The following is a 24101-nucleotide window of genomic DNA, read 5'->3' on the forward strand; positions in this document are numbered from 1 at the left end:
AGATTATGCCTCTATTGTTTAGCTGTTACTTTATTAGAAGCTATAAGGGCCCTGTATGGAGGAGATTAATGACAAATTGGTAACCTTTGCGTGGGATGAGATGCCGTTATTCACCAGCTGCCATCTTGGTTTTAATTTCCGGTAAACATGGCGTTCAAATACCGCAGACTTTCTCAATACCACTTTATTATTATTATTATTATTATTATTATTATTATCATTATTATTATTATTATTATTATTATCACCTCCGCCAACCAAGTGACGAGGAAGTTATGTTTTCGCACCTGTTTGTCCGTGTGTCTGTTTGTTGGTTTGTGTACAATTTCCTGGCCGCAATTTTACTCACAGAGTTGTGAAACTTTCAGGGATTAATTGTGATGTTGTGACGTGGAAGTGATTCAATTTCGTAAGTCCTAGGTCAAAGGTCAAGGTCAAGGTCGAGCAAAAGGTCGACCGAATTGACCCTAACCTTATCCCCAAGTTCGCACATGGTTGACGCCAACGGTCTAAATTGATTCTGGTAAAGGCAAACTGGTTTCGTGAATTAAGCTGCCGTGTTGTAGGTCTGCACTTTCAGAGTGCTTTTCTAGTAATTATTATTATTACTATTATTATTATTATTATTATTATTATTATTATTATTATTATTATTATTATTATCTAAGCTACAGCCCTTGTTCGAAAAGCAGGATGCTATGAACAAAAGGGCTCCCACAGGGAAAAAAATCCAACGAGGAAAAGAGATAAGTAAATAAATAAACTATATGAGAAGTAATGAAAAATTAAAAGAAATCTAAAAACAGTAACAGCAATAAAAACATACTTTTCATATATAAACTATTAAAAGAGGCTTTTGACACCCTGTTCAACATAAAAAAAAAAAAAAAAATTACTGGTCTTGTATGGGCAAGATTAATGAGAAATTGATAACCCTGAGCGAATAAACTGCTAAATAAGAATGAATTACAGCAAATTTCGCCTTTCTGTAAGCTACAGAAATATTGGATTATGAAATACTTCTCATTAACGTCATTATATTAATTAATGGAACTTTGGAAACTTTGATCTCGGTCATTCATTAATTACAGTGACGTTAAAAACTGGTAATCAATTAATCTTTCATTCTCTTACAAATACTTTTTTATTAAGGGAACTATAGTCAATTTTTTCTAGCGAGGCAGATTTGCACCGACTCGCAGCGGTGCTCTTTTAGCTCGGAAAAGTTTCCTGATCGCTGATTGGTTAGAATGATCTTGTCCAACCAATCAGCGATCGGGAAACTTTTCCGAGCTACAAGGGCACCGCTGCGAGTCGGTGCAAATCTGCCTCGCTAAAAAAAATTGACTACAGTATGTATCATAGCGAAGTCTGGATTGGTTAGAAATATCATTTGAAATATTCATAAATGATAGAAATACTGTTATACTATCTATTTACTAAGGCACTTCTCCCAATTTTGTGGGGGGAGGGTTAGCTGACATCAAACAAAAGAACAAAAGGGGACCTTTCCTCTCTACGCTCCTCCCAGCCTGACGAGGGATTCAGCCGAGTTTGGCTGGTACTGCTAGGGTGGCACAGCCCACCTTCCCCCGTTATCCACCACAGATGAAGCTTCATATTGCTGAATCCCCTACTGCTGCTACCTCCGCGGTCATCCAAGGCGACCGGAGGAAGCAGCAGGGCCTACCGGAACTGCGTCACAATCGCTCGCCATTCATTCCTATTTCTAGCACGCTCTCTTGCCTCTCTCACATCTAAGGATTCGAAAATAGGATTGTTATTCTGAAGGTATTTTATTTGCAGGATTACGATGATGATAATAGGAATAAAGAAATAACAATTATGATGTAATTTATAATAGATAACGAAACCATAATTAAATCAAAGATATAATAACTATGATGTTATTTGTGAATTGATAAATAAGATAATAATTAGATTGATTTAGTAAAAAATAATGAAATAATATGATTTAAAGGGGAATGGATAGACATTTCCACGTTTCTAATTATGATCATAATCATAATTATAATAGAAATAATGATGATATAAATAATACACATTGGACAGTAGCCTAAATACTGAAAACTTTAGGCACTCTAGGCAAAAACTTGAATCCTATACGGTACAAAAACATATTCTTTAAAAAATTTTTGTTAGAACATGGTTTATATTATAATTTTTCGTTAACTTCAAATCTGTAGCATTTTCCCTTTAGATACAGCTTCTAAACAGAAGAGTTTGTCCAATCATTTGGTAATCTCAACAAAATGGATTTGGATCACATTTCAATCAAGTGTTTGACATCGTCTTGGCTGGTGAACGTATAGTCAATTCTTTTTAGTGAGGCAGATTTGTATCGACTCGCAGGGGTGCCCTTTTAGCTCGGAAAAGTTTCCTGATCGCTGATTGTTTGGACAAGAATAATTCTAACCAATCCCAACAAAATGGATTTGGATCACCTTTCAATCAAAAGTGTTTGACGTCGTCTTGGTTGGTGAACGTATAGTCAATTCTTTTTAGTGAAGCAGATTTGCATTGACTCGTAGGGGTGGCCTTTTAGCTCGGAAAAGTTTCCTACTAGCTGATTGGTTGAACATGAATAATTCTAATCAATCAGATAGCAGGAATTTTTTCCGAGCTAAAAGGGCACCCCTGCGAGTCCGTGCAAATGCGCATCATTAAAAAAAATTGAGTATGGTCCATAGGTCCACAGCGGTCCTAATGCTTCTTTCAAAGTGTGAGCCCTCGTAATCTGGGTTCCTGGATAGGCTACTGTACTGTACTACTCAATTGTGTGTAGCGACACTAATCGGAAGATCCTCTCTCTCTCTCTCTCTCTCTCTCTCTCTCTCTCTCTCTCTCTCTCTCTCTCTCTCTGTTCATCTAGTGTTTGAGTCCAGTCTATTTCTTAGTCATGTTAAGATAAAAGCAAAGATTCTGTTTTCCATTAAACCGGATTTTCTCTGAGAATTCGTCACTTAAGGACCACCTATGTGCTCATGTTCCCTGTTTTCTCTGAGAATTCGTCATTTAGGGACCACCTATGTGCTCATGTTCCCTGTTTTCTCTGAGAATTCGTCATTTAGGGACCACCTATGTGCTCATGTTCCCTGTTTTCTCTGAGAATTCGTCACTTAGGGACCACCAATGTGCTCATGTTCCCTGTTTTCTCTGAGAATTCGTCGCTTAGGGACCACCTATGTGCTCATGTTCCCTGTTTTCTCTGAGAATTCGTCGCTTAGGGACCACCTATGTGCTCATGTTCCCTGTTTTCTCTGAGAATTCGTCGCTTAGGGACCACCTATGTGCTCATGTTCCCTGTTTTCTCTGAGAATTCGTTGCTTAGGGACCACCTATGTGCTCATGTTCCCTGTTTTCTCTGAGAATTCGTCGCTTAGGGACCACCTATGTGCTCATGTTCCCTGTTTTCTCTGAGAATTCGTCGCTTAGGGACCACCTCTGCGCTCACGTTCCTTGTTTTCTCTGAGGATTCGTCACTTAGGGACCACCTCTGCGCTCATGTTCCTTGCTGTCATGAAAGTTGACCGAAGCTACAAGGAACTAACAACCACTGAATCTAATTTCTTTTTACAAACACGATATTTTTCGAGATATTTACTCCAGGGGAGGTAACCCAGGTCAAATTCTCTGGTATATCACTCGCAGGAAATATCCCAAGTAGGAAGCTGCCTTGAGGAACTTCCATCAGGACGACATGGCTCGAGCCCAAAACATAGATTTTTCCTATGTCAAAATCCCTTATTTGACCAGAGTTCTATGGTCGTAGACTCTTTTATTTGTATATGGTATGGATTGATATTTGCAGTCAGATTATTCATAGAAAACTGAAAGTCTGTAGACTTAAAATGGCATTCTAACTGCAAACGATATGTCCTCTGATAGGAAATGTGAGAAATCTGTTAACTTTTAAGTGGAGAAGTTTCTTGAAATACAGTATGCTAATTAACTTCCAAAAAATTACAAAATGATATATTGCTTTTTAAAAAAATACAGTAAAGTTACAGACGAGCTAATCTCGCTCATGGAAAATCAAACATTATTTACAGATAAAATTGGGAGACGGCGACAGAAATCAACTTTACACTTTCTTGAGACTATAAAACTGAACTTTTAAAAAAAGTTATCCTATCCATACCATGTTCCCTAGAAAACCAGAATTATTTTCCTATTTCTAGAGGAAAATGATACTTGAGACTTTTAAAGGTAACAGCATTGTCATGCGCTCCAGCATTCCGCGAAACAAAAATTCTGCTAATTCCTAAAAGTAGTCTTACATCTAAAACAAGCACAGTATATCTCTTCAGAGTTTTAGGTAATCTTTTTCTATGACTAGGTAATTAAATTACTTATAAAATATATCTGCAAATCTCATGAACACCTGGAAATACTGTTCATTCTAAGGAAGTGCATGGCAACACATGAGATGCTTTCTGTGGTGACAAGAAGATTGTAGCTAGTCTTGCTCAGTTAAACTGATTCCCTGACTGTTCTGTAGTTTGTCCAGCTACATGGTACTACAGTTGGTTTCAGGCCAGAGCATCTGCAGCTATTCCAGCTATAAGAAACAGTCTTACAGTCTGTAAGTTCTGTAGCTAGTCGAATTACAAGAGGCTACTTACAAGGGCTAGTTGGTGACATGAGGTTAATCTTCAGTCCAGTTTCATGGCTATTCTTCGGGTAATATCCTCTATAGCAAGTGTAATTTTACTTTTCTAGCTATCAGATCATAGACTTTGTACACAGTTTAGTTATATGCATCTGGTGAACAAGTTGTCACACCTATAGCTTGGTCCAGCTATAAGAGATAAGCTTGACACACCAAATCTCACTGGCTAGTATAGTTACATTCGACCAGATTAGGATATATCATTTATGTATTTAGTACTACTAGATGAGACTAGCTACCAGACTTTAACCTCCACAACTAGCCCAGCTTTGGGATACTAATTCCAGTCAGTAATCTATTTGACTACTGCAATTTAGGTACATTGGACTAATCCCTAGTCCTTACACCTATGGATAGAATGCCTACACGAGGCTAATTTCGAGAAGTCACCTCTGTGAATATTACAACTACATGACTATCTCTCAGCCTGTTACATCTATTTTTATCTAAGCCACACGAGGCTAGCTCAAGTCCATAACATCTATAAATCATCTAACTACGTGTGACTCTTCACATTCCAAATACTCTGTGACTACCTTGGCTACATGAAGCTAGCCCCAAACCCGTAACCTAAGAAGAATATCAGCATCAGTAACTACATGTGACTTCACAGTCCAAATACTCTGTGACTACCTTGGCTACATGAGGCTAGCCCCAAGCCCGTAACCTAAGAAGAATATCAGCGTCAGTATGGGGAAGGTTACACGGCAACCATAGTTAAACCTCGATGCCCTGAATTTTCTAATCGCACGGACGTCCGTTTCCAGCAGCATGGTACTTCCCTTCTCTGTAACAGGGCGTACCTTTGACACAGAGGATTCTTCCTGCCGGAGGGAAGGAGACTCAAATTAATGTTTTTGTTATTACTAGATGAGATTTTGATATAAGAGAACATTTTTGTGTGAGGATCTTTAGTACAGAAAACCTTGCAGATTAAGTTCTTACTTGTATCCAGTGTATAATGACGAGAGCCACTACCGTGAGGAATAAGATAACGATGCAATACACGAACCATATGTCAACTAGTTTCAGGTAGGCTGTATGTGGGATGGATGAGCTCACCTGTTGAGATCAAGACAAATCTATTTCATTGTTGGAACTATTTAGGAATAAGAATGATATTAAATAAATACACACATACAATTACATATATATAGACATATATATGTATATATATAGTATGCAAGTGTGTGTGCATGTATACTGTCATGGTTACCAAAACATACTAACCCCTTTGTCCCCTAGTTAGGATAGATACTATTTCAACAGAAAGCCTTGAAATCTAAAAGGTTATAAACAAAACATTCTCCTCCCCCAGTCGGAACTCAAATCTGAGGACAACTTATCTATTTTTCTCTTCCAAGCATCTCCAATAGACACATTTCAAAAGTTTTACCTGCGAGAAAAACGTTGCTTCTACTAGCAGTCCGGTGAGGCCCACCATCACCCTCTCGTTGAAGTTCCAGATGGGGAAATAGAAGACTGTGTAGCCAATGATGACGATGACGAACGTCGGGATGTATGTTGACGTGACGTAGAAGTTCGACATGTTTTGGAACACGAGACGAATAGCTTGGCCGCTGTTGTTCCCCTGTTTTCGTATGAGATGATATGTATATATGTGTATATATATATATATATATATATATATATATATATATATATATATATATATATATATATATATATATATATATATATATGTATATACATATGTATGTATGTATGTATGTATGTGTGTATACTGCATATACTCACTGACTAACTTAATATTAACGGAAGTCAAAATCCAAAACAATCATACAAAGATCATTATTCAATATTCAATAATGCAGAGAAAGTCATAAACTGGTTTGTTTGTGAAATAATCTAAGAAAACAAATGAAGATAAGTAATTTTAATCAAAGTGAATTAAGAAACATTAAAAATTAAGTGGAAGAGCAAACAAAAAATCTTGTTGAAAATGAAAAAAGAACTGCCAACCTCATCTTGTTTCTCCATCCTTTCGGAAACCAGCCTGTACTCCAATAACTTTCTTTGGCCCACGAAGCTGACCCCTTTTTCGTCAGGAACTAGGATGACGTACTCGTTTGTGATCCCCGATAGTAAGACGCTCTAGGGGTAGGGGAAAAAGATAAACCATTACAAATCATATAATTTGGCTTCGATATTCTCTTCTTGTGTTTTGCATCATTTTCTATATTCACTGTCCTTCAACTTTTTGCAGTTTCCTTCTACCACCTGACCTGAAATATCATAAACTTAAAATGCATAATGATCTACACTTTCATTACTGTACCTCACATGACATGACCTAAGGCACCGTAAAAGTATAATATAGCGATGCTAGCCAAGCTTACTCTACTATACCTAACCTAACTTAACCTAAGGCTCTGTAAAAGTATAATATAGGGATGCAATCTAAGTTTACGTTCCTAAGCCTAACCTAACCTAACCTAGGGCATCATGAAAGTTTATTATAGGGATGCAATCTAAGCTTACATTCCTGATCTAACCTAATCTAGGGCATTCTGGCATATTTGGAATTGAGTACTCCACATAACCTAGTGATAATTTATGTCCAATTGTAATAATACCAGGATCTCTAACCTGATCTGACAGTGCCCTTATTTATGGGATATTGCAAAGGCGACTTCTTTTCAAGAAGTTAAATGGTTAAGCCATTGCTTTGAAATGAATGATGGTAGAATGGACAAATAAAAGACAAAAGAGGGAACGTGGTGGGATTTAAGTCCCGTAGCAGCTATAACTTTTTGTTGTTTCCCCAACTCAGTACTCCATAACTTGGAGATTCATACCAAGGTATCGATTTTAATGTTCCCTAACCCACCTTATGATAGGCTTACCTAAGGTGCAATGTTCCATCCTGGTCTAGAGCTGTGTTTCTGAGTCCTCCTAGATTCTCTTAATTCGAAATCATCCTAGCCTATCCTAACTTAACCTTAGCCAAGATTCCATGATAAGCTTACCTATGGTGCAATGTTTCATCCCATTATGGAGCTATGTTTCTGCCCCCCCCCCCCGCCTCAAATTCTCTTAATTCGAAATTATCCTTGCTTATCCTAACTTAACCTTAACCAAGATGCTATGATAACCTTACCTATATCACAATGTTCCGTCCCAGTTTGGAGATATGTCTCTGAGACCCCCTAGAGTCTGTCAATTCAAGATTATCCTAGCCTCCACTAACTTAACCTTAACCAAGAGGCAGTGTTCTATTTTCGTTTTGGGCTCAACGACTAGATAACCCTTGTAATTTGTTGCAACGTTTAAAATAATACACATGCTCTGAAGCAAAAGCTCATGCTTACCATACTACAAGATTGAGTGTCGAAGGGAAACGCCTCAAGGTTAAATTGGCAAGAGGTTGTTACTGTCAGTTTCCGAAGCCAAATCAATGCATTTTCTTTGCCTTCGAATAACTCGTCTGAAAAAAAAAATTTGAAAAGTTTATTTATTTATTGAGCATTCTGAATTATATATATTTTTTTCTGGCATTTCATTTGCTTTTATCAATCTGAGACTCTTCAGTTATTTTTAGTCTTAAATTTTTTTTGTCTTCTATATCTATTTAACTTTAAATGTTTTTACCTTTTTGTGCAGTTTACCTATGCTAAAATTCATGCTCATAGATTTAGTTTAAAATTTTCCATCATTTTGCACCGACCTATTATTTGAAATTATTTAAAATCTCCTAAAAAACTAATGAATAAGCTGTTCACTAAAAACCTTAAATATTTAGGGGTGTTTCTCTTATACTCTAGTGGCGCTACTAGACTATAAGAGATAGGGCAGCAGTTGAATGTCCAGAGCTTAACTCTTCAGGAATTCACTGATTGAAGGTCTGGGAACAACATTTTGTTGGTAACACTTTCCCCACTGATGGTGAAATAGCCGAAATGGCCACGGCCCTTTTTGTCAATGTACTGCCATCCGCCCCGACTGTATCTCTGTAACTGTTGGATATAGGAGGTTGCCTGACCACTCAAAATGTGCAGAATGACCACATTATTTGGGACAGTAATACACTTTAATATACAAAAGTCAATGATTTCTGATAACATGTTATTTTACTTTTGATCCTGCTTGCTTATCTGGAACACAATCTGTTCCACTTATCTTGATGACAAACGAAATTCACGTATGTTTTTTTCCAGCTTCCGCCTGCAAATTGACATCACAAGACTTTGCGCTCATCTGAAAAGTCTGGAGCACAAAATTGTGTACTAAATCTACACCATAAATGAAAGAATTACGAGTTTGGCCTGGATGAAACATACTGCACAAGTGAGGATGTTAGACTTTCAATGGACTGCTACAGTCACACAGCCTCCAACATAGATGCAGTTTATGAAATCCTTATTTCCTAACGCCAGCAACACCAATACAGATGAATGGTTATTGAAGTTTGATATACTGTTTCAGTTTATGCATTATTGCCATCTTCATCTTCCGCTTCAAAAGCCCCTGGTAATAACGAATGCTGTCCGTGAAGATTGGAAACCGAAGATCAAGAAAATTATATCAGTTCACCTGATGGTTAATTAACTAAATAATGGTTTGGTGTGTGCCTCCAAGACATTCGTGACCTCACTGGTTGCAACAGCACTAGCAAGGCGAGTTCAAAGCTGTCTGGCCCATAAGCATCTATGGATCTCTCTCTATGGAAGAATTATTTGTAGAACTCTCACCACAGATGACAAGCAATGCTAAACAATTCCTTGGATCTGGATGTAAGAAGACTGACTGTTCTATTTTCAATGAATATCGATGGAAGCAGTACCACAAGTCCAAGATAAAAAACTGAACTTCATCCAGCTTGTGTACTGTCTATCAACAAGAATATATCAAACGAGCTTATCTGCAGGCTAAGATAAGGTTGCAAGTCACAATTCCTGCTGTCACGAAACAAGATCTACTCTAATATGAGGAAGAAACAACATATGATACAGGCCTAAATACATGTCACCTCCATACAGATACCCAACATTATAAATGAGCTGCAGAGAGAGAATTATAAAATCCAGACGTATTGTGACATGTAATGATATAATTGTTTAACATCTGGAAACTCTACCTTGGATCCATAACCTAGTGAAAATGAAAATCAAATAATTTTGCCTATACTGATTTTTTGCTGATATAGTACATTCTATATATCTAGATATGTAAATAGATGTTTTATTATAAAATGAAAAATATGTATTACCGACCCCCATAATGAGGTCATTCTCCACATTTTAAGTGTTCAGGCAACTTCCTATGTCCAAGAGTCACGGAGATAAAGTTGCGGCAGATGGCAGTACATCGACCAAAAGGAGCGTGGCCACTTCGGCTATTTCACCGCCAGTGGGAAAGGTGTTACCAACAAAATATTGTTCCTGGACCTTCAATCAGTGAATTCCTTAAGACTTTAGCTCTGGACATATATTTGTATACAACACCACCATAAGCTACTCTAGTATTATTATTTTTTTTTTATTAATCATGCTGAAATTCTTAGTTCTGAAACTCACCCTGGTGAAAATTTCCTAATAACCCTGAGACTTTTCCTTATGAATATTCTTAATAGATCTAAAACTCTCTTAATAAAGTATTTTGAGTAACTAAAATACCCTTGTACAAATACCCTCAATTACTGTCAAACTCACCCTCATATATATTCTCATCATTGTCTGGCAGTGGGTCTGCCAAGCGACGAACTCTCAGTGACTTCCGCTGCTCTACTACCAAGCTGGTCGTATCTCCATCTCCAAGAAACTCTAACATTGGTATCCAGGGCATGTCCTTGTCGTCGACAGTGTTCAGAGTTTCCGCGTAATTCAAATGATGGTACTTCAGGCGGCTGTCAATCCATCGCAGCTGGATTTCTAGTTCGCAGGTGAACTGGAAGCTAGAGAGGTCCACGTTGCGCATGGATAGGATTTTGATAAATAAGTACACCTTAATGGGTTGGGATCTGTCTGGGCGAGAAGGTGGGTTATAGCTGTCGTAGCCATAGGGAATCGTCAGGAATTTGCACTCCACTTCGTCCGTACCATCCGGGCAGTCGGTTTCCATGTCGCACCTCTGCTTGAGGTTGATGCAAGTTCCATCAGCACAGGAAAACTTGTAGTCTGTGCAAGACGTCATCATCAGTGAAACTTCGTCCTTTCCACATACGTCATTGGTCACCTGCCACGTGTTTAATCCCGTAGGGTAATGGATGGGAGAATTCATTGGGAGAATCGCTATTACGTGGGGCTTGTCGTGGCGGCGTAGAGTCCAGTAGCCATAATCAGAATCAACAATACTAGTGTTAGGTGGATTCTTAACAATTTCCGAGTAAAACACTCCAGTAAAACTTAACGAATCCTGGTCATGAGTCAAGAAATAATCACGGTCAAACTCAGATTGCCTGCATAGACCTCGCATTCTGATGATGACCACTTTGTCAAAATGACACACGGGGCACATCTCCAAGTTGCAATCACTGGGAACCCAAAGGCCATATTGCTGCTCCACCGTTTCCTTGCTACCTATGAAAGACACGCAGACATCTGGGGATTTGATGGGAAGGCCGTTGTCATCATCAAATTTGGCCCAAGTGATGGGCTGGTTATTTTTGTATGATAACCACTTCTGTTGTTCAACGTCGCCTTTGACACCTAACCAGAGGGTCTCTGCATAACCATCTCCACAGGCCTCCGCATATGGAAGGGAAAGATTGAAAAGCATCCAGTTATCGGCAGGGTCTGTGGGGGTTTTCAAGGTGCCCCCTGCAATGTCACACAACAGGTCTGCTGTATCAAAATCACGAAGTTCGGGAAAGACAAGATCAAAATTCCTGTTGCGGACACATGTGTTCTTGTTCTTGATGTTCGACACCGATACATTCCTAACTTCGAAATCCTTCATAACGTCATCGAAGTTAACAACGGGGGAACTTTCTGCCTTCATATCTTTGCAGGAGGTGAGATTTTTCATCTGGTTGACTGTGAGCAACACGTCATAGAGCCTCAGATCAGCAAGGCGGCCCGAGAGGCTCTGAAATTCATTGAAGCCTCCCTCGACTGAATCCTGATCCTGCCCGATGATGAGAGTGCCCCCTGGGCGTATCCTGACTAGACTCGAGGCTGAGATATTCATTGACCCTTCTGTGACTTCGCCGTTCTTCACCAGCTGCCATTTTAGGCGCGCCAGGTCAACGGCTAGACAGACATTGAGCCAGTCGCGAAGGGTCACAGTCATACAGATTTCTTGTTCCCAGAGTGCATCGCAGCAGTCGAATATTAGAGTCTTCCTTTCGTAATTGACGCCTGCAAGATGTTGAGATTTTTAACAAATTCTAACATTTTTAATCAGTATTAGATACTCGCGCATGCAAGCTGTTGAGATTTTTAACATTTTCTAAAATTGTTATTCAGTATTAGATACTTGTGCATGCAAGATGTTGAGATTTTTAACATATTTTAACATTTTTATTCACTATTTGATACTTACTCCTGCAAGATGTTGAAATTTTTTTTTAACATATTTTAACATTTTGTTCACTCTAAATGCTTATATATATATTCATACAAGGACACTGGGCTAAAGGCAATTTACTTAGAAAACAAACTTCTTTTGAATACTCTCTCTCTCTCTCTCTCTCTCTCTCTCTCTCTCTCTCTCTCTCTCTCTCTCTCTCTCTATATATATATATATATATATATATATATATATATATATATATATATATATATACATATATATATATATATATATATATATATACACTAAAATATATATCAATATATACTGTATATAACAACAATAACAAATGGAACCGTTTCTACCCCACTGAAGGACAAAGGCCTCAGACATGTCTTTATTCGTGTCTGGCTTTTGGCCATTTCATCACCACGCTGGCCATTGTGGATTGGTGATGGTGAGAGACTTTAGTGTGATCGTTCATATCCAACCAACCTATAGTCCATTTCTTTTAGTGATGCATATTTTCACCGACTCGCAGCGGTGCCCTTTTAGCTCGGAAAAGTTTCCGGATCGCTGATTGGTTGGACAAGATAATTCTAACCGATCAGCGATCAGGAGACTTTTCCGAGCTAAAAGGGCACCACCGCGAGTCGGTGCAAATATGCATCGCTAAAAGAAATGGACTATAGTAAGTACAGCTTTGCTGATATTGGCGATACAAAAACCCTTTCACTACGTGCTTCTACATATATTGATTTCAGATTCAATTTAAATCTCTGCTCTTGAAATCATGCGTACGAAGTTTTATTTAACGTTAATAATTTCCGTATTTCTCGAAATTTAAGCTATTAGTGTGCAAAGGTTTAGTGTATAACGTCTTCGTACAAAGCTATACTGTTTGTTCGACGAAGTCCGTTTCAGCGAAGTCGTTTTTAGCGGAACTATTTGAGCGATGAGTAGTTTAAGCAATGAGTACACTGTTTAAAGAAAAGGGTAATTTTAATCGGAAATTCTCCGTAAAAATATACTATTCTCAACCGTATTTCAGTATGATACAGGCGATCGTAATGTGACCCTACTTTGTTATTATCTTTCATGTGTTTGGTGACCGTAATATCACTCCTTTACGTCAGTATATCCGTTTTTAATACGGTAAAAATCCTGGAATAAATGTTGCCAGACATTTACCGTTTTTTTTTTAAGTAGATTTATAACAGTGTAGTTTATGTGCCTCTAAAAGCGATAAGGTAATTTTGGTATATAGCGGAAAATTAAATTGAACATTTTAAAAGTAATACACTAAAGTTTTTTTTTTTTTTTTTTTTTTTTTTTTTTTTTTTTTTTTTTTTTTTTTTTTTTGTGGACGTGTGATTCATTTGATAATCAAATATTTGCATAAATGTATTTACCAAAGCGTTGTCGGGATAAGGTAAGTTATAATCGATTTATATATAGAAAGGACAAAACAAATTAATGCACTATTACAGCATGTGGAGATTTGAAGTATATAACTGCAAAGGGCGATTAAAGACAATTTTATATTACAGACAATTTTAGATTAATAACAATTTTAGATTACAGACAATTTTAGATTAAAAACTATTTTAGATTACAGACAATTTTAGATTAAAAACAATTTTAGATTAAAAACAATTTTAGATTAAAGACAATTTTAGATTAAAGATAATTTTAGATTACAGACAATTTAAGATTAAAGACAGTTTTAGATTAACGACAATTTTAGATTGAAAACAATTTTAGATTAAAAACAATTTTAGATTAAAGACAATTTTAGATTAAAGATAATTTTAGATTACAGACAATTTAAGATTAAAGACAGTTTTAGATTAACGACAATTTTAGATTGAAAACAATTTTAGATTAAAAACAATTTTAGATTAAAGACAATTTTAGATTAAAGATAATTTTAGATTACAGACAATTTAAGATTAAAGACAGTTTTAGATTAACGACAATTTGAGATTGAAAACAATTTTAGATTGAAAACAATTTTAGATTAAAGACAATTTTAGATTAAAAACAATTTTAGATTAAAGACAATTGTACGGGGAAAAGGTGAGCATTCTCACAGTCGTGATCTACACTGTTAAATATTTGCCGTAAAAATTCTGGAATAAGTATTCCCAGACATTTACCGTTTTAAAAACTGATATATTGACGTAAAAGAGTGATATGATGGTCACCAACCCGTAAAAGATTATAACAAACTAGGGTAAAAATTACGGTCGCCTGTATTTTACTGAAATACGGAAGAGAACAGTAAATTTTTACGGAGAATTTCCGATTAACAATTACGGTTTTTTTAACATTATAGTGAAAGTTGACATGGAAAAGATTAAAGCTAAATTAGTGATAGCTGCCGAAAAGACTCACAGACACACGACCAACCACTTCAGGTCAAAAGGTCAAAAGGTCAACTTCAATGTAACTGCAGCTTTAAAAGGCCAACCTAATAGTCAAAAGGTCAAAGATATAGAATCTAAGGCCAACCTGTTATCATGATATTACTAAAGGCCACCCAATTTCCAAAAGGCCAAATTTTAGGTTTTTGGCATGAAAAAGGGCAACCTGGCAAGCCTGCGTTCAGGACGCGATGGGTGGCGCTTTCAGATGGAGTTGCATCAAGGATTACTGACACAGGAACAAAAGAGGTCATTGGCCCCCCCCCCCCCTCCCACCCCCCCTCGGACGACAGCGAAGGATTATTATTATCATTATTATTATTATTATTATTATTATTATTGTTGTTGTTGTTATTATTATTATTATTATGACTACTACTACTATTATTATTATTATTATTATCATTATTATAATCATTATTATTATTATTATTATTATTCCCAAATGATATCGCCTCACTTTTATTATTATTATTATTATTATCATTATTATAATCATTATTATTATTATTATTATTCCCAAATGATATCGCCTCACTTTTATTATTATTATTATTATTATTATTATTATTATTATTATTTCCGAATGATATCGCCACACTTTTATTATTATTATTATCATTATTATTATTATTATTATTATTATTATTATTATTATTATTATTATTATTATTATCTAAGCTACAACCTTAGTTGGAAAAGCACGATGCTATAAGCCCAGGGGCTCCAACAGGGAAAATAGCGTAGTGAGGAAAGGAAACAAGGAAAAATAGAATGTTTTAAGAACAGTAACAACATTAGAATAAATATTTCCTATATGAACTTTAACAAAACAATAGGAAGAGAAATAAGATAGAATAGCGTGCTCGAGTGTACCCTCAAGCAAGAGAAATCTAACCAAAGACAGTGGAAGACCATAGTACAGAGGCTATGGCACTACCCAAGAATAGAGAACAAGTGTTTGATTTTGGAGTGTCCTTCTCCTAGAAGAGTTGCTGACCGTAGCTAAAGAGTCCCTTCTACCCTTACTAAGAGGAAAGTGGCTACTGAACAATTACAGTGCAGTAACCCCTTGGGTGAAGAAGAATTGTTTGGTAATCTTAGTGTTGTCAGGTGTATGAGTACAGAAGTGAATATATAAAGAATATGCCAGACTATTCAGTGTGTGTGTGTGTGTGTGTGTGTGTGTGTGTGTGTGTGTGTGTAGGCAAAAGGGAAAATGAACCGTAACTAGAGAGAAGGGTCCAATGTAGTATTGTGTGGCCAGTCAAAAGACAACATAACACTCTAGCGGTAGTAGACTAGAGAACAATGGTTTGATTTTGGAGTGTCTTTCTCCTAGAAGAGCTGCTTACTGGAGACAGTAATGCTCTAATCAATTATGGTACTATTTTTTTATGTGGTTGATAATTATATTTTTCGGAATTACCATTGTCAAACTCTTGACACTGATATGTGTTTCAAATTCTCTTTATAATACCTGATGACGAATTTACTTTCGACTAAAGTCCATTTCTTTTAGCGATGCATATTTGCACCGACTCGCAGCCGTGCCCTTTTAGCTCGGAAAAGTTTCCTGATCGGTGATTGGTTAAAATTATCTTGTCCAACCAATCAGCGATCCGGAAACTTTTCCGAGCTAAAAGGGCACCGCTGCGAGTCGGTGAAAATATGCATCGCTTAAAGAAATGGACTATAGAATGAGTATTGCAGTAGTAATATCCGAATCTGACATTCGGTCTTAATGCATCGCTTTAAATGAATTTCGCTCAATTGGCTTCGCTGAAAATTGATTAGCTGAAAGTGACTTCGATCAAACAACTAACAACATTTTGTGCTGTATTTAAGCTTAAGTATTTGCTTAAAGAAAACAGCTGCTGAATAAAAGTTACTGTTAATACATAAATTTAATCAATTTTATGATAAATTTAGAGTTTTAAGAAACGATGCAATTGAATATTGAATTTTAAATTTTAAATTTTTATTCCTTTTTAGAAGCTACATATAAATTTGAAGTATCTTATTCATGGTTGTCTCCGAAAAAATTTGAAATTTAAAACTAGTCTTATCATTGCATCAAGTTTGCAGATTTCTTTCTTTCCGGTTTCTTTTGTTTAAAAGAATTTTCGTAATGTACAGTTAGACACAGGAAACCTTGGTACACCTTACTCTGAGGAAATACACACCGTCACACCCTTATTGCGTGACGAATAGCCATAGGAGGTGAGTGGGGCGACGCATGGGAACTTGCCGAGTGATTAAGGTTTGATAGGGTGCACATCCTTGGAGCGAAGTGTACAAGATATTCCTGTGTTTATACCTGATGTAGAATCCATAATCCTTAATGAGGTAGATTATGGTTCAAATTCTTGATGTGCTAGACCAGTGTTTCCAAAAGTGGGCAACATCGCTCCCCTGACGAGGGTGGATTGATATAGGGGGCCAGTAAGGCAAAAGGTTAACTGCGACAGGGTGATACATATGTTGCCCTTTTTCTTTTTTTCTTACAAAATCTTAATGATAAAACATATGTCATAGACACTAAGGGAAAGGATCTTCTATGCAGTTTACGGATAATGAAATTGACATTAGAATTATAAATGAATGCATAGCTCTGTTAGGTAAGTTTATTTGCTTCAATGGGGAAGGGAATGCAAGGACTCCATCTGGAACCCAAGGGATTGCCAGCCTGAAAAATATTTGGGAAACACTGTACTAGGCAATCAAAAATTCAGCGAACTATTCAACTATTGAGAAATACTTCTAGAAAACAGCTTGTCATAGCACATTGATGCAATAGAACAGTTTTATAGATCAGATGTAAGAAAGAATCAGGCTTACTGAGGCAGGGACAAAGTAAAGCCTCAAGTTCAGAATTACTGTGCAAAATCAAACCGCTTTGACCTACTCAAATGTATTTCATCGCCTTCGTCTGGGAGAGCGTAAGAGAAGATCGTGTTGATAGACCTGGACTGTTGGATTCTTAGACGGAAGCACAGTGTTACTTTGGACATCTGACTGAGAGTTCCGTTGTAGACCAACATGGTTTCTGTGGTTGCTGGACCAGACTCTTGGAAACGCACCACGGGCAGAGGGTCCTCTGTAAAACCCAAATTTTTATTTTATATACTGGTATTCTTATTTTTTAAAAATCGATTGATTTGAATATATATATATATATATATATATATATATATATATATATATATATATATATATATATATATATATATAGCCTTTTTTAGGCTTAATGTTCTATTTTAGGGTATGTAATTCACAATTCAAGATTTGAGACCTGATTTCTAGAAATTTCTGTAAACGTAAAATTTGGATATTCTGATTTTGAAAACTGGATTAAATTGAACACATTACAATTTGAGGCATTATTTTTATTATCAGTACTTGCTAAGCTATCATCCTAGTTATTAAAGCAAGATGGTATAGGTCCAAGGGTTCCAACAGGGAAAATAGTCCAGTGAGGAAAGAAAATAAGGAAACAGAATAGTTTGCCGGAGTGTAAGGTTGATAATCTATAATGAAAGTTTCCACACATGATTTTTATAAACATAACTGGATATCATAGTAATTTTACCTTACGTTATAGATACATTCTTTAAAGAATCAAAATTCCAAATAAATTTTTGAGCTTGAAAATACAGAAATTTTAATATAAATTACCCCTAAAAGCGATTAAATGAAAATCTTGAATAACTTGAGGCAACAGATAATAACAGTGTGAGTGATCTGGAGCACCATGGCCTCTGATAATGTCAGTGAATAATCTGAGAAAAGCATGGCTAACTTAGATTGACAGTGAATAATTTGTTCGCATCATGTCCAACTGAAAAAGGCAGTTTAAATTATCTTCAGGCAGCATGTCACACAGAAAAAGGCAGTTTAAATAGTCTTCAGGCAGCATGTCAAACTGAAAAAGGCAGTTTAAATGGTCTTCAGGCATTATGTCCAACTGAAAAAGGCAGTTTAAATGGTCTTCCAGCAGATGTCCAACTGAAAAAGGCAGTTTAAATTATCTTCAGGGAGCATGTCCAACTGAAAAAGGCAGTTTAAATGGTCTTCCGGCAGATGTCCAACTGAAAAAGGCAGTTTAAATTATCTTCAGGCAGCATGTCAAACTGAAAAAGGCAGTTTAAATAGTCTTCAGGCAGGATGTCAAACTGAAAAAGGCAGTTTAAATAGTCTTCAGGCATTATGTCCAACTGAAAAAGGCAGTTTAAATGGTCTTCCGGCAGATGTCCAACTGAAAAAGGCAGTTTAAATTATCTTCAGGGAGCATGTCCAACTGAAAAAGGCAGTTTAAATGGTCTTCAGGCATTATGTCCAAATGAAAAAGGCAGTTTAAATGGTCTTCAGGTAGATGTCCAACTGAAAAAGGCAGTTTAAATTATCTTCAGGCACCATGTCAAACTGAAAAACGCAGTTTAGATTATCTTCAGGCAGCATGTCAAACTGAAAAAGGCAGTTTAAATAGTCTTCAGGCATTATGTCCAACTGAAAAAGGCAGTTTAAATGGTCTTCAGGTAGATGTCCAACTGAAAAAGGCAGTTTAAATTATCTTCAGGCACCATGTCAAACTGAAAAACGCAGTTTAGATTATCTTCAGGCAGCATGTCAAACTGAAAAAGGCAGTTTAAATAGTCTTCAGGCATTATGTCCAACTGAAAAAGGCAGTTTAAATGGTCTTCAGGCAGATGTCCAACTGAAAAGGGCAGTTTAAATTATCTTCAGGCAGCATGTCTAACTGAAAAAGGCAGTTTAAATAGTCTTCAGGCACTATGTCCAAATGAAAAAGGCAGTTAATGGTCTTCAGGTAGATGTCCAACTGAAAAAGGCAGTTTAAATTATCTTCAGGCAGCATGTCACACAGAAAAAGGCAGTTTAAATAGTCTTCAGGCAGCATGTCAAACTGAAAAAGGCAGTTTAAATAGTCTTCAGGCATTATGTCCAACTGAAAAAGGCAGTTTAAATGGTCTTCAGGCAGATGTCCAACTGAAAAAGGCAGTTTAAATTATCTTCAGGCAGCATATCACACAGAAAAAGGCAGTTTAAATAGTCTTCAGGCAGCATGTCCAACTGAAAAAGGCAGTTTAAATGGTCTTCAGACAGCATGTCCAACTGAAAAAGGCAGTTTAAATTATCTTCAGGGAGCAGGTCCAATTGAAAAAGGCAGTTTAAATTATTTATAGGGAGCATGTCCACTGAAAATGACCGTTTAAATTATCTTCAACAGCACGGAACAGGACGATTTGGCGCCGACTCTTCGGCGCTGACGATTTGGCGCCGCCATTTTGGCGATAGACAGTTTGGCACTTATTTTTTTGGCGATGAGCTGTTTTGGCACCAAGAAACAAACTTAAGGATCATCCGCAAATTTGTGTCTCGCTTAGTGATCACCTCATTATACCAAAGGCTCGTCTGATTTGAGAATTGTAATAGTAAACTAATTGTTGCGATATTCAAGTCCTTTTACTCGTATATTGGAAAACACTTTTCTTTAGTTTCTTGTACAGCCCATACCTTGAATGGCCGAAAAATCTTAAGTAATAGAGGCAAGCCACAATTTCCAAACAACGTATTTATGTATGTGTTTGACAAATGTAGTACAGAAGTTTGATTCACGGGAACCACTGGAATACTTACGTGGTTTGTCATATAACTATGGAATGCATTAACATGGTAAAAATATTTCATTTTATTTCATTTTTGTAGCATTTTAATACTATATATATATATATATATATATATATATATATATATATATATATATCAGGTCAGAAAATTTTCAAGCTGGCGCCAAATGGGCTAGCGCCAAAATAACGAGCGCCAAAACCATTTACCGCCAAAACGGCGGCGCCAAATCATCGTCGCCAAAAGAGCGGCGCCAAAACGTACTGGACTCCAACAGCAGGGTCAACTGAAAAGGACAGTTTAGATTATCTTCAGGCAGCCTGTCCAACTGGAAAGGACTGTTAAAATGATATTCAGGCAGCATGGTCAACTGAAAAGGACATTTTAAATGATCTTCAGGCAGCATGTCCAACTGAAAAGGACAGTTTAAATTATCTTCAGGCAGCATTTCCAACTGAAAAGGAAATTTTAAATGGTCTTCTGACTGCATGTCCAACTGAAAAGGACAGTTGAAATGATATTCAGATAGTATGACCAACTAAAAAGACAGTTTAAATGATCCTCAGGCATCATGGTCAACTGAAAAGGACAGTTCAAACGACCTCTGGACGGAATGGTCAGCTGAGAATAACAGTCTGAAAGATTTTTGGGTAACATGGACATAGAAAAATAACAGTAAATGATATGTGGCCAGCATGGCCAAATGAAAATGACAGCCTGAACTTTCTGTGGGCATGACAAAACACTTAGATTTAAGGTCAGAATGATCTTTGGGCAGCATAACCAACGTAAATTTGAATTCAGAATGTATACATGTGTTTGAGAAACAGTGAGAGATACAGATAGTTTGGAACATCAAGGACGACTCCTTACCTGGAGATTGTCCTCGAACGAAGATCTTGGCAAAGAGGTTAAAGAGAGACAAGGCGAACGCTGCTGAAGGCGTCATTTTTAAATTTTGGATCAAGTGTCTGCAGTAAACGTCTTGACGATTATATCCAGGGCCAAATCCGTTGCCTTCGTAAGGTTATAATATCAGGTTTATCTTGGATTGCCAAAGCACACAATCACCTTCAAGCTGAATATTAGTTATAATTTGCTGTTTATCTTGAATTCTCAAGGCACGCAATCACTTTATAAGTTATTATAGGTTATAATCAGATGTTTATCTTAGATTGTTGAGGCACACAATCACCTCAAAGCTGATTATAGCTTATAATTTCCTGTTTATCTTGGATTGTTAAGGCACATAATCATCTAAATGATTGCAGGTTAAAATTTGCTGTTTATCTTAGATTATTGAGGCACCCAATCACTTTTACACTGATTATAGCCTATAATTTGCTGTTTATCTTAGATTATTAAGGCACCCAATCACTTGTACACTGATTATAGCCTATAATTTGCTGTTTATCTTAGATTATTAAGGCACCCAATCACTTCTACACTGATTATAGCCTATAATTTGCTGTTTATCTTAGATTTTTAAGGCACCCAATCACTTTTACACTGATTATAGCCTATAATTTGCTGTTTATCTTAGATTATTAAGGCACCCAATCACTTTTACACTGATTATAGCCTAGAATTTGCTGTTCATCTTAGATTATTAAGGCACCCAATCACTTCTACACTGATTATAGCCTATAATTTGCTGTTTATCTTAGATTTTTAAGGCACCCAATCACTTTTACACTGATTATAGCCTAGAATTTGCTGTTCATCTTAGATTATTAAGGCACCCAATCACTTCTACACTGATTATAGCCTATAATTTGCTGTTTATCTTGCATCACCAAGGAATATAACGACCTTTAAACTTATTCTAAGTTATAATTCCCTGTTTATCTATTTTTGTTAAGTCTCAGAATCACCTTCAGCTGATTATATTTATTCTTTAGTTCTTAGAAACTTTTTAAATGTTATGTTAGTTCATTTTTCGTCAAGGTGTATAACTACTCATATAAATCTTGTTGACCTTCATTCATTATAAAAGAGCAGAAGGACCTATGACCTTTTAAATCACTTTTTTTTCTTTTTCTATAAAGTCACGTTACTCATCACTTATGATAAAGGTTCATTCATTTTTTCTCTTAAGGGTTTATTCCCTTTTATTTGGTCATAAAACTATCAGTGTTTAATCGAAGATAATCGCTGACACTTCCTTGAATTTTTTCACAAAGAAAGAAATCCATATATAGTTTAAGAGTTTCAAATAAATGCAATCATGAAGATCATTTGAATATAAGAGTGAGAGATTATTTTTCCACATCACATCTTTATTACTAAATAAACACATTATTGGTGAATATTTGAGAAATGTTTTCTTATTCACATTATACTTCTTAGAAATCCTCTATTGCAAAATGAAGATTAGCAAGGAACACCTAAATTTCGGAAATAAAACGCAGAAAAAACATTAGTTTTTTTTTAATCAGAAATTACATCTATCTATCTATCTATCTATCTATTTATCTATCTAACTATCTATCTATATATAAATCAATCCATCAATATATCAAAGAAATACTCCATTGCAAAATGAAGATTCGTAAGGAACATTTAAATTTCGGAAATAAAACGCAGAAAAAAAAGATTAGTGTCTTTAATCAGAAATTACATCTATCTTTCTATCTATCTATATATCTATCTATCTATCTATATATAAATCAATCAATATATCAATATTCCTTGTATCTAAAATATATAGTCGATGTTCTTAATTGCTTTCAGAAGATCATCAGTCAAGAAACTAAAAAAAAAAAAAAAAAAAAAAAGTGTAGTAAAAAAGAAGGAACAAGGTGTTAATTAACTCAATGCTGGATTTTGTATTTAGAAATTCATTGTAAAGTTACTGTACGTGACAAGAAAGAAGATAATAACAACATTCCTATACACACGTTTATATGTATATATATATATATATATATATATATATACAAACATACACACATATATATATACATACATATATATATATATATATATATATATATATATGTATACATATGTATATATATATACACAAACATACACACACATATATACAGTGTATATATATATATATATATATATATATATATATATATATATATATATACAGTATATATATACAGTATATATATGTATTTGTATATATATGTATATATATACTGTATATATATGTGTGTATGTTTGTGTATATATATATATATATATATATATATATATATATTATTAGCCAAGCTACAACCCTAGTTGTAAAAGCAGGATGCTATAAGTGTAAGGGCTCTAACAGGAAAAATAGCAGAGATAAGAAATAGATAAACTACAAGAGATGTGATGTACAATTAAAATATAACATTTTTAAAAAGAGAAACAACATTAAAATAGATCTTTCATATATAAACTACACTACAAAAACTTTAATAAATCAAGAGGAAGTGAAATAAGAGTGTACCCTCAAGCAAGAGAACCACTCACACCAGGTTGGCTTGCTGTGAGCGATCAGACGAAAATCTCCCACCATCACCAATGCATAGTCGCCAGAGTGATGAAAACTGGCCAAACCCAGGCTTGAATAAGAACATGGCTGAGGCCTTTGTCCTGCAGTGGGCTAGAAACGGCTGGATTTGTTTATGTTGTTGTTGTTGTTGTATATATATATATATATATATATATATATATATATATATATATATATATATATATATATATATATATATATATACATGTTAGAGTTCTCTTGTTTGAGTGTACACTCGGGTACACTATTCTATCTAATTTCTCTTCCTCTTGTGTTGTTGAAGTGTTTATAGTTTATATAGGAAATATTTATTTTAATGTTGTCACTGTTCTTAAAATATTTTACTTTTCCTTGGTTC

The 24101-nt window shown here is 35.7% G+C and overlaps 1 protein-coding gene across 1 annotated transcript; it reads right to left on the reverse strand.

Moving 5' to 3' along the window:
* Window positions 1-4091: 4091 nt before the first annotated feature.
* On the reverse strand, window positions 4092-21187 carry LOC137628702 (uncharacterized). Its single transcript, XM_068359853.1, has 8 exons — window positions 21112-21187; window positions 17501-17692; window positions 10366-12012; window positions 8026-8141; window positions 6677-6808; window positions 6090-6284; window positions 5639-5755; window positions 4092-5517 (listed from the first exon to the last, which is right to left on the reverse strand). Exons 1-8 carry the CDS (start codon window positions 21185-21187, stop codon window positions 5332-5334), a joined length of 2661 nt encoding a protein of 886 aa, XP_068215954.1. The 3' UTR covers window positions 4092-5331.
* Window positions 21188-24101: the final 2914 nt, after the last annotated feature.

The sequence above is a fragment of the Palaemon carinicauda genome, chromosome 36 (assembly GCF_036898095.1).
Source record: "Palaemon carinicauda isolate YSFRI2023 chromosome 36, ASM3689809v2, whole genome shotgun sequence".
Lineage (NCBI taxonomy): Eukaryota > Metazoa > Arthropoda > Malacostraca > Decapoda > Palaemonidae > Palaemon > Palaemon carinicauda.

Coding starts and splice junctions, on each gene's coding strand:
- LOC137628702 (XM_068359853.1), bottom strand. CDS start 21,187: ATGACGCCTTCAGCAGCGTTCGCCTTGTCTCTCTTTAACCTCTTTGCC. Junction 12,013..17,500: donor AGGCGATGAAATACATTTGA/GTAGGTCAAAGC, acceptor AACATCTTGCAG/GCGTCAATTACGAAAGGAAG. Junction 6,285..6,676: donor GGATGGAGAAACAAGATGAG/GTTGGCAGTTCT, acceptor ATACGAAAACAG/GGGAACAACAGCGGCCAAGC.